Genomic DNA, 11,421 nt, shown 5'->3' with positions numbered 1-11,421 from the left:
CAGCCATCCTGTTACACTGGGAATCGTTCATCCTCCTCCTCCGTCTCCTCCATATGGAAGTCATCCGATGCCACGGGTCCCTCTTCAGCGACATCCCAGGAATGCACCTCTACCGCTGCAGATTCCTCTGGGTGAGAGTCCACTTGCCTAGCTTCTCCTTCAGCATGCGGTTCCAGGATGGGGCTCCCTTCTTCCCCTGATCTATGGGATCCTTCCACAGAGTTCATTTTAGCACCAGGATGCTCCAAGGGCAGCAGGTGACTGGTCACTAGGCCACTCCTCTGAGCTGGTGTCAATACAGACAAGGAAAGAGGATTGAGGAGTTACGGATGGTGCGTGTTCTTAGTCTATAGGACATGTGGGTATAGAGGGACTGCAAGTCGACGCACTTGCAAGTCAAAGAACGGAGCCAAGATTCATAGCACCAGTATACCCACCTTCTGCCCGGTCCCCAGAACACCTGGAGTCACAGCACACACACACAGCATGGTTCCCATACAGCTCCTCCCACCTGTTCACAAGAGGAGAGGGTCACGGGCCTGTTTTTCCCCCCCCTCACAGGCTGCCCAGAGCAGCAGGCTGCTGCAATAGAGGTACCTTTTAGCTTTTCGGTTGTAGGTGCAGGATTTGGCGCCTGGAGTCACATGTTCTGCCACAGTCATGGTGCAGTGCATGTACAGCTCAGTCATCCCATGCTGTAGGGGAGCAGACAACATACAGGGATTGGCTTCAAAAATCACAAAAGGGCCTGCCAAATCCTCAGGAAAAGGCTTCCTATCGATCTTGGCTCAGCAATGGTGGAAAAGTGACACAGTGGGCTCCATCATAGCAGCATGCCTTGGATACCTCAGACAGGGTCTTCTGAAACAGGAAGGCGTCGATGGTGAAGCGGAGAACGTCCTTCCTCGTGTACGGCACGAACCTGGACTGGCACCCATCAGCCTTGCTGTCTACCAGGCACCTGTGGGCAAGCAGAGACGTTGGCATCTTGACCAGAAGACGGGGTGAAAGCTAGTTAAGCCACCGAGAATAAGGCCTTACCCAAAGTTGTCAATCACGGTGAACCTGGGCTTAGAGTGCCGATCTGGAGAGGCCGTGGCATAGCAGGACTGGATGAACAGCCGCTGCCCTTCAGTGGCAAAGTAGCCTGTGGCCTGGAAGTACATGGGCTGACCCAGGTAGTAGATGTTCTTTGGGGAGAGTCTGATCCACTGCTCTGTGGAAGCAGGGCAGGGTTATACATCCATGCACACACACCCTTCTACAAGCAGCCAGCAAAGTTACAGATACCGTACCATTGGTGGTGACCAGGATGTAGCCATGTCTGTTCTTCAGCTCTCTGAAGAAGGCAGATTTGTCCATGCCTGGAAGGGTGCTGCCATGCTGGGGGAATGTGGGCTGGTAGCCAATCTTGTAGGAATAGTGGAACCTGCAAAGGCAGTACAGCAGAGCAGATCAGGAAGGAGGCAGCCAGTTGCCTCCAATTACTGCTCTACACCTCAGATGAAGCCTCATCAAGGCACTAGTTCTTAGTGCAAGTTGTGGACATCAGCTGGACTGAGGGAGATCACAGAACACACAGCATGGTTTTGAGCACCAGGTCTGGTGCAGTTGGGATCCAGGTTAGAAGAGGGTCAAATGCTATGTAGAGTTCTGGAAGCAAATCCATACCGGTTGTAGACAAGCTGGATGGGCACAGTGAAGGACACGCCCCGGATTACTGGGTGTGAAGAAGTTGGCGGGGAGTAGCGCAGAGTGTTGGAGTACACCAGTCGGCCATTAATGATCTACAGGATTAAGTTGGACACCATGGAAGAGGGAGGAGCCATTATGAAGATACAGGAACCAGCATCACAGCTATCCAGTTATCATTACTTCCCAGAAAACACGTAGCATGGAACAGTGCAAGCTGCGAATCCACACGGCTACTTACCGATCGATTGTTCCCACACTCGTTCAGCCCGTAGATGAAGTAGTAGTAGTGCTCAGTGGTCTTACTGACGGCGCAGCTCCCCAGCATGAGCTCCGAAGGCCTGCACCTGAAACCGTTGATGTTCTTATGCACTGCCACGTACATCTTACTGTAGTCTCCCCACACTGCAACGCCTCGGTTCTGGACCTTCTTGGGATGCACGCCTTTCCGTAGGTTGTCACCGGGGAACAGGATGCGCCTCAGGTCATCCGGCATGGGCTCGCTGCCAGTGGCCGGCCGGAGTTTCTTTGGGTCTACCAGAGGAGCCGACGCCTGGATGAACATGGGGAGAATGCGGTAGTGCTTGGACAGCGCATCGATGTCGGAGGATTCCTTTGAAGTCTCATTGTCACGGCCGGCAAAGATCGGTGTAGGTAATAATACTCCTACACAGAGGCAGAGAGCAATGCAGCACAGCTTCATTGTACACAGAACAAGCACGTGACAAAGCCACTGGAAAGAGAGGATTAAACAACAGATCTGCAATAACCACTAAACCCCCCCAGTTCACTCACAGACACACTAGCCCAGAAAGTGATAATCATTAGGGCACGGCTCCTGCTCTATATAGGGCTAGACGTAAATAACAAACAGCTGCTATTGCGATCTCTCAATTAACACATCCAGCTGAATCATCCCTATTGGTATCTGCTGCTTGTATGTTGTGTGTAATGCCTGGATACATTTATTAATGTGTTTGTTATATCCAGTGAATTAGAGGGCTAGGTCTGTCATTTTTGTATTATGTTGTTCACATAAGTTGAAGTGCCTATAGCTTTCAAATTGCAGTTTAAATTCATTGTTTCACAAATTCCACCTAATCAAGCCATTGTTAAAGCTAAGGGCAGCTGCATTGTCTGGAATTCATTTGGAAAAGGCGTTAATTGCTGGAACCCTGTTGATTTACTTAACATGGTTGAAATGCCCCTCGTGAGCATCTCTTGCTCAATGAGCTTGTCAGGGCGTTTGTTTCGTCAGAGGACGATATGTTTACTGCAATATGTGCTACAGAAGTAAAGGAAGTCTGTTTCATGAACAATTTATCTGTTTTGTCAGCTCCTCCTTAATCATTATTATTATTGGTAGTATCATAAACCTTTGACAAAACTATGCTGTGCTATTGCTGATGACTTTATAAATGAAATAAGCTTAGCTGTTCACTACGTTTCCCAATGCATGATAATGTCAGTCTGCTTATCATTGCCACAGGATCCCACACGATCATTTGTATTCCATCATCCGAAAAGTTGTCCGTCAAGGACAGGGCACATTAGATCCGTTCAAACCTCACAAAGTACACAACCTTTGCAGTTTCTTGCACTGTTGTGCGTTCCTTTAGCTACACAAATTATATAATAATAACTAGCCAATCAATTGTATTCATAATGCACTTTTCTCATATCAAATAGCGCTACAAGTCAAACAGTCAGAACATACAAAATCAAACAGGCAACACAACAGTAGCAACGCAAGAGTATTTAATAAAATTTGCAAACTAAGAGTAAGAGAGATCCTTAAAAGCTTTTGTATAAAGGTGAGTTTTAAGAAATGTCTTACAGGTATGGCGTGTAGGGGCGCTTCTCAAAGCGTTGCACAGCCGTGGAGCTGCTACAGTAGTTTGCAACGGGGTTGCTGAAGCTTTAACATACTTTTTTACAGAAATGTAAATAAATACATCCCTAATTGCACACAAACTACACCTCACCATGAAGACACAAAAGAATGTACAGTTCAACATGATACTGTTTATTTGAAAGTGCAAATCTTTGTAAAACTGTAAGTCACATCTTCATTGTTTATCTGTGCTGAACCAGACTTGACTACATCGACAATGTTACCTAGTATTTGCTGAAACCTGCCAGTTGCAAAATATCTCAACGGTGAACGCAGCTCCAAACGTTTTGGTAAGGTATGACTGCGCTTCGATGTAGGTCCTCAAACAGGATCAACTATGTCTGTGAGGTTAAGTATGTTTCATGCTGCTAATCTATACAGCAATCATACGTCTTCCTCCCAAGAAACCTCTAAAGGCTTTTGCCTGTCTTTAAATAGCTGCGGTGTGCGTGTTGCATGCCGGCGAACTAGATGAAGTCTACAGACTTCCTGAATGTTAAAAAGTCGGAAAAAGCTCTGATCCTGCTCAAAAGCACGATCATTTTTGAGCTCGGATCTGAGCTCAGATTGAGTCCTGATCCGTTTAGTACAACACAATTGAGATCAAGATCAAGATCTGATCCCGTTAGTACAACCCACCCCTAGAGCATTTGCTTCTCTGGCTCATGTTCCCTTTCAGGTGATGCTTCCCACAGCACATACAGGGTGAAATGTGAAGGCACTGAAACCTGGAAAGCTGCTCCAGTGCATGGAGAAGCTTGGTGTGCAGTCTTGAACAGGAAAGTGGAAATAACGCAGGGCTTTGCAAACTTGTATTGATTGCAATATAGGACTGGCTGTGACGGTAACAGGTGGATGTGTGTGTTAAGAGCAGAGTGGCACAGTGCAAGCCAGCTGGGCTTATAACCCAGAGGGTGATGCATTGAAACACTTTTGTTTTTTGATCCTTTTCGAAAAAGATCTGGAAAGCTGCTAATGGACAATTTCATTCCGCACTCATGAACAGGAAAGTGGAGATTCCCAAAATCGGCCTTCCCAAATGTTTGACTGATTGCAATATGGACAACAAATTGCCTGCCACTTTGCCATGCTGGAATCAAGTTCGACTGGAATCACATATTGTGTGGACCTTATATATAAGTGTTTGTGGTATAGTGGTTAGCATAGCTGCCTTCTGATCAGTTGATCTAAGTTTGATTCCCAGCCAATACAAAAGACACTTGCTTCTCTGTCTATTCTCAGCTGGCAAGTGTACGCTTTCATGCTACTTTAAATGCTTTTTGCAAAATCAACAAGAGTGTGCATTTTCACTTTACAGTGCCAGCTGTGCAATTACTCATGCAACCTTTGTGTTACTGGTGACTGCTGGTGTACAAAACACTGACCCCGACGTCATTTGAACACACAGCCTTCTGATCTGGAGTCAGACGCGCTACCCTTGCCACACGAGGTCTCTGGCCTAAGGGCGGTTGATGAAACGCTCGGGTGAATACTGGTGAAAGTATTCTTCTTCTTCTTCGTCTTCTTCTTCTTGTGCAACTGACACAGCATGCTCTCTATCTTGCTTTGATTGCACATGTAATTTCATCATGAATTTAGGTCCGTTCCTAGCTGATGGATTGATTATGGAGAGAGGGAGGGTCAACATATAAGTCGGTGTCCTGTGGGGGACAATGCTTTGCTAAGGAGTCTGCATTTGGTAGACTTTCGAGGTGCACAATTCAGTGGGAGAAAACGCATCGTTGGGTGCTTGGTTAACACTTCTTTTTTAGTAGCTTAGTAGCTCCACTTCTCACAATAAATGCATACACACAGTGTTTCTCGGACGAATGCTGGGAGAGAGTGCCGAAAAGGTTCACGCTAGTGTGACCGATGAATCACGGGATCCTGATTTCTTCGGTATTTGCTATGTGCATCCAATGACATTCAATGACATTCCATTAAAAGACAGCCATGGAGATGCTGAGGATTGAACTCAGGACCTCATACATGCGAAGCATGCGCTCTACCACTGAGCTATATCCCCACTGCCAGCCTGCTTTTCTCACACTTTGAATCTCTGTCAACAACAAACTAACAAGCCAAAAGAGAAAGAAAAGAGCAGTGTTTGGTCATTACTCACAGAAAATAATATATTACATTGTATTCTTTACTCATATAAACAGTAACTTAATACTTATTACTCCCTGGGCAAAGTAAGTAGTTACTTTACTATTAGATTACTTTGCATTTCACCCCAAACGTTGCGGGACCTCATTAAACAATTACAAAGTTACACCCACACATGCGGTCGAATGAAGACAGAAACACACTGTTATCTCTTGTTGTTCTAATAAAGCGCCACAGGAAAACCAGGCCAGTGTCGGAAGTCCACGCCCTGTTGTGGGAGGAGCGGAGCAATTGTGGGTTTGGTTTGTGTCTCGTTTTAAGCAACTCTACGAGCGATAGAGCCTGGTGTGGAAAGGACTTTTGTTGCTATTTTATTCTGTATGCTTTAGATGATTGGAGACAGCGTAATAAATACATTTCTCTTAAGAGATATTAGGAATAGCTTAACGTCTATAGACAACATTATATTCAGACAAGCATTACACTACGGTAAGAGAACGTTTCCATGTGCAACACTAAAATAAATATTTGCTATTTTATTATTATTGTTGTTGTTATTGTAATCATCATTAGTAGATTAGTATTTTAAATGGCTCAACTTGACTCCCTTAACTTATTACTCTTACTACAGATTTGTAACTGCAAACAACAATTTTTGTAATATTTGTAATATACACCGTAGGCGTCCTTAACCAGGGCAAGTTGCAGTTGATACAAAATACACACATTTCACAATGAATCGTACAGTAACAGCAGCTACAATAGAGCAGGTTATATCTGAACTAAAGTGTGCACGTTGCACTCGTGGTGTTTATGGACTTATGGACGCATTTATGAAACCAGTCCTTAATGTTTTAGAGGGAAACCCAGATCTGCTGTATTTATGTATTCATTCATTGAACTTGTAAATGGGCACACGTTAACGAAATCGTGTTCGCCTTCATACTGATTGTCTCTGCAGGGCAGTTATACAACAGACCAGCAAACCATCCACAAAAACAACAGCCTGCAACACCGCCTAGTTGTTCATAAAATATTAATAATATCGGCTGCTACCAATCCCATTACTATCCTTCAGTTTTGAATATTCCGATGCACTATCATGAAGATATATTTTCTACAAATGCCAACCATGCCCCTGTGATGTAGTGATTGGCTAGGTACGAATTAAGCAGATCGACAACAGACTAATAAGGATAATCATTAAGACATCATCTTGCCCCATGGGACGTTTTCTAGACGTCTTGTGAATTTGCTTCAAGGACACAAGCCAGAGCTTCCCCAGCAGCGCCAGTGGTGTAGTGGTATCATACAAGATTCCCATTCTTGTGACTCGGGTTTGATTCCCGGCTGGCGCATCTAACACAGCCCGCTTTCTTTCTTGCTTTGATTGTAATTGTCATCTAATTTTTTTTCATTACAGAATGCAGCGGCTAGACTTTTTTTATCAATTGACTGGATCATTTCTTTCTTTTGAGGTTATTCAATTTCAAAAACACAAAGACAATGCTTTCTGGGAGTTATATTTCAGAAATAAATCGAGGCACATTGGTGACAAACGCAAGCCCTGATCTGCACAATAGGTAGTAAAATTCTGCTGCAGCAGAGAAGGGGTAGTAATCCATCTCTTGTTATTTCACAGGAGTTCATATGTGCCCGTTTCAAGATCAAGAGCGGACGGGACAATTCCTGTAACTATTCACGAGTGGGAGCTACCTTTCCTTTTGAATTCTACCACACTGATCTGCACACCTGTGCAATATAAGGGTTGTTTGTGCTTTCTGATGAAATTCCTCTGGAGGCTTGGCTTTGCATCCCACTTCTGACAAGGGATCTTTTACCACCCAGGAACACACACTTACCTGTTGTGGCAACAAGGACAACAGGATTTGAGGACTGTGCTGAAAACAACACTACACAAAGAAATCAATGTTGAAAGAATTTCCCACCCCGACATTTTTGGCACAAATCTGGAACAAACTCCCCAGTGATGTGGATGAAGCTGAAAATGTGGGAACATTCAAAACCACACTGGATAGGATCCTTGGATCACTTTGTTATTAAATGGACACCAAAACAGGCACGATGGGGCAAAGCTATAGATTTATTTCGGGGGTCTCCTCGATCAGGTTAAATATTTATTTCAAAGTGAACAGTGTAGATACATCCAAAATATGGGCTTTGCAAACTAAGCATTCAGTCAAAATTATTTCTCCAAACATTGAGATTTAGCATTTCATTATATAGAAATGTGGGTAAAAAAAATACACGGAGGCTGTGAAAAAGGACACTCTGAAGCAAAAGGACTCAGGGGTTACAGTTGGCACCCTATAGATTTGCGCTTGCCTGATGCATTTCTCTCACTTGACACAGCAGGGTTTAGATTTCATTTAATCCAATTAATCCCCCTTGTCTATTAAGGGTCAAACTAGAGAGAGCATTAAATGTTTGGACACCATTTTGACAGCCACTCTCTGCAGAGTGAATCATGTGAATGAATCCAGGGCAGGTAAAGACTGCTAACCGCCACCAGGAAAGCAGCTACAAACAAATACTGACAGCAATCGGCCTTCCTTTCTTTCTAAGCTGTCTGGGTGATATTGTCCCTCTTAAAGTACTGGATGGGGTTGTGGGCTGCAGGATTATTTTGATCTTCAGAGTGGTTGGCAATAGGCGGACTTCAATTAGTCAAGCATCATGGTTTGTAGACCCTCCATCAGTTGGAATACCAGAACAGGTGTGTAGCGTTATGTTGGGTGTATTTGGATAAGAGCATTTGGGCTCTGAGCTGAAGCACTGATCTAAAGAAGACCTCTCCCCCCCCAAAGTTATCAGATTTCCTTAGCTCATCAGCTTGGAACTGGTTTGCATCAAAGTGACAGTTTTGGGGAGGATGGCACCGAGAATGGGCCGAATGGTTTAGAGTCCTGCTGTGAAATGTCTGGAGAAAGGGGCCTGTAGGTGATAAAAACTCTTTGAAGTGGATGAGAGCCGAAATCCCGACATAGAGCTACGAACCCAGGCCAACCGGCATTTCCAAAAGATGGCATGGATTGACATCAGTCATAAATCAAGCCCCCCTCCAATAGGACACTGGGGGCTGAAACTGAAATCCAATCTCAAGAACTCAGGGACCAACCACCTATTGATCTGACAGACTATAAGGAACAGAGGACATTCTTTCTCTCTCTCTCTCTCTCTCTCTCTCTCATCTGAACCAGTAACTCGCTGCCACAGCTCAACCTGTAGCTCTGTTGCCAGAACCGGAACCAGAAACCAACCAAGTCTTTGCCGGCAACAGAAGAGTTAAACTGGGAGAAGGAGATTGAGCCGTACGAAGAATTCTTTTAAAGGACTTTATTAAATAAAGAACTTTACAGACTGCGCTGCCCGCCTGTGCCCACCTGATCAGTGGAGTTTTACAGCTGGACAATTGACTAAGTCAACTGTATACGAAAGTGTCAGTCATTTAAATAGCTATTTGAGTCTTAAGAAACTTGACCCTTGGAACAAACAGGGCCCTGCTTTCCTCAAAGATTTTGTCTTCAAATAAGTACGGTGAGAGACCCTGCTTGCCAAGAAGATTTTGTGCACAACCTTGGAGCCTTCAAACCAGTGGAAAATCTTTTTGGAAACGACTCTACTTTCGCGAAACCCCAACTTCCAGGTGCATTGACTGAGTGGAAGTTCTTGGACAAAGCCGAACCGGACTGCCTTTGTTCCAAAACACACGGACCTCGTGCCGTGTGCTGTTATCTGAGCCCGAAGCCAGAGAGGCCTCTCTGCGACGAAGTTCAGATAAGTTTAACAGTTTGGCGTTCATGATTCATGACATTTGAGAAATCAATTAGAAATGTTAATCTGTGATTCATAACTCTAGAATGTGTAATATCATTTAGTTTTCTTAAATATAAATGTGTGTTGCATTAAACTGTTTTGTTGATAATTTTAGAAATAAAAGCTGTCAACGCCGAGAAATATCTTCTCATTCCTGTTTAACTGTTTAGTCTGAAATTGACACAAGTTAATAGACATTAGATTATTGGTGGCCCTGCCTATCCTTAATCATTGAATAATAATCAGTTAAGGGAAATTGTGGTAACAAGTAATGATAGGATCTTTCTCGGCACCTAAACGTAAATGAGACTGATATATATATAACGAGAAGTTACCTGACATAAATACTAACCTGCGTAGTTATTTAATGTCTGACTAATAATACTAATGAGAGACTCACCTTCGTCTTACTAACCGGTATTGTAGTCAATGTGTTTATAACCTTTTTTGTTTAACGATTTGTGTGTTATCATATGCGATGCCATGGTCTTTGGTTTGGTCACGGAAACGATTTGTCTTTGATTTGTTGATCTAGAGTTGAATTTTTATTAGTTTTTCCCTTTTGTATAATTAGTGTAGTGCTACATTTAGTCTTTGTTTTGAATAAATTTGACAATTTATATCTTTGGAATTGGTGTCTGCATCCAAGTATTACAGAAATTGAGTTCTACAAGATTCCAGGATTCGTGATAAGGTGATACTATAAATTCACTTCTTTCATTGAAATTTATAAGTGTACCTTACGCTACAGGCATCAAGTGATGCAGGTGGAACCATGATGCATGCAGTCTACAATAAGCTGGATTCAGCCCATGTCATCATAGGCCACTGCACCCCTTTGACGGGGCCCTCAGAATAGGGACCTCCTGTCAGAATTACTGGTAGCAGTGGATTGGAATAAAGAGAGGAGACCCAGATGCATTTTGAAGGTTTATTGGTTCCATTGCAACAAGCAGACACTGGAATTCCTCCGGGACCTGGGGAGAGAAGGAGCAGATGAGCACTGTAGCCTGGGCAACAGAGCAGTGGAGCACTAGGAGAGGAAGACCCTTACCTGCCAGCCATCCCATTACACTGGGAATCGTTCATCCTCATCCTCATCCTCCTCCTCCTCCTCCTCCTCCTCTCTATGGAACTCCTCTCGCTCATCATCCTCATCCTCATCCTGAAAGCTCGCCCAAGACTCCCCCTCACCTTTAAACAGTTCAGCTGCATAGTCTTCCGATGCCACGGGTCCCTCTTCAGAGACATCCCAGGAATGCACCTCTACCGCTGCAGATTCCTCTGGGTGAGAGTCCACTTGCCTAGCTCCTCCTTCAGCATGCGGTTCCAGGATGGGGCTCCCGTCTTCCCCTGATCTATGGGATCCTTCCACAGAGTTCATTTTAGCACCAGGATGCTCCAAGGGCAGCAGGTGACTGGTCACTAGGCCACTCCTCTGAGCTGGTGTCAATACAGACAAGGAAAGAGGATTGAGGAGTTACGGATGGTGCGTGTTCTTAGTCTATAGGACATGTGGGTATAGAGGGACTGCAAGTCGACGCACTTGCAAGTCAAAGAACGGAGCCAAGATTCATAGCACCAGTATACCCACCTTCTGCCCGGTCCCCAGAACACCTGGAGTCACAGCACACACACACAGCATGGTTCCCATACAGCTCCTCCCACCTGTTCACAAGAGGAGAGGGTCACGGGCCTGTTTTTCCCCCCCCCTCACAGGCTGCCCAGAGCAGCAGGCTGCTGCAATAGAGGTACCTTTTAGCTTTTCGGTTGTAGGTGCAGGATTTGGCGCCTGGAGTCACATGTTCTGCCACAGTCATGGTGCAGTGCATGTACAGCTCAGTCATCCCATGCTGTAGGGGAGCAGACAACATACAGGGATTGGCTTC

At 44.7% G+C, this 11,421-nt stretch overlaps 2 protein-coding genes and 2 non-coding genes across 4 annotated transcripts; 1 reads left to right on the top strand and 3 right to left on the bottom strand.

Annotated features, from left to right (window-relative positions):
* LOC136767989 (zona pellucida sperm-binding protein 3-like) lies at positions 1-1,448 on the bottom strand. Its single transcript, XM_066722051.1, has 6 exons — positions 1,296-1,448; positions 1,042-1,216; positions 847-961; positions 598-695; positions 438-511; positions 1-286 (listed from the first exon to the last, which is right to left on the bottom strand). Exons 1-6 carry the CDS (start codon positions 1,360-1,362, stop codon positions 12-14), a joined length of 804 nt encoding a protein of 267 aa, XP_066578148.1. The 5' UTR covers positions 1,363-1,448; the 3' UTR covers positions 1-11.
* A 168-nt stretch (positions 1,449-1,616) lies between these two features.
* On the bottom strand, positions 1,617-2,497 carry LOC136767987 (uncharacterized). Its single transcript, XM_066722050.1, has 2 exons — positions 1,934-2,497; positions 1,617-1,787 (listed from the first exon to the last, which is right to left on the bottom strand). Exons 1-2 carry the CDS (start codon positions 2,393-2,395, stop codon positions 1,635-1,637), a joined length of 615 nt encoding a protein of 204 aa, XP_066578147.1. The 5' UTR covers positions 2,396-2,497; the 3' UTR covers positions 1,617-1,634.
* A 3,043-nt stretch (positions 2,498-5,540) lies between these two features.
* trnaa-cgc (transfer RNA alanine (anticodon CGC)) lies at positions 5,541-5,612 on the bottom strand. The gene has a single exon. It is a non-coding gene; the product is annotated as a tRNA-Ala (tRNA).
* Positions 5,613-6,982: 1,370 nt separating this feature from the next.
* Positions 6,983-7,053, top strand: trnag-ccc (transfer RNA glycine (anticodon CCC)). The gene has a single exon. It is a non-coding gene; the product is annotated as a tRNA-Gly (tRNA).
* The last annotated feature ends 4,368 nt before the right edge of the window (positions 7,054-11,421 follow it).

Source organism: Amia ocellicauda, chromosome 14, assembly GCF_036373705.1.
Source record: "Amia ocellicauda isolate fAmiCal2 chromosome 14, fAmiCal2.hap1, whole genome shotgun sequence".
In the NCBI taxonomy this organism is placed as follows: domain Eukaryota; kingdom Metazoa; phylum Chordata; class Actinopteri; order Amiiformes; family Amiidae; genus Amia; species Amia ocellicauda.
The sequence above is the reverse complement of the archived record's forward strand: the minus strand, read 5'-3'. Positions and strand labels throughout refer to the sequence as shown.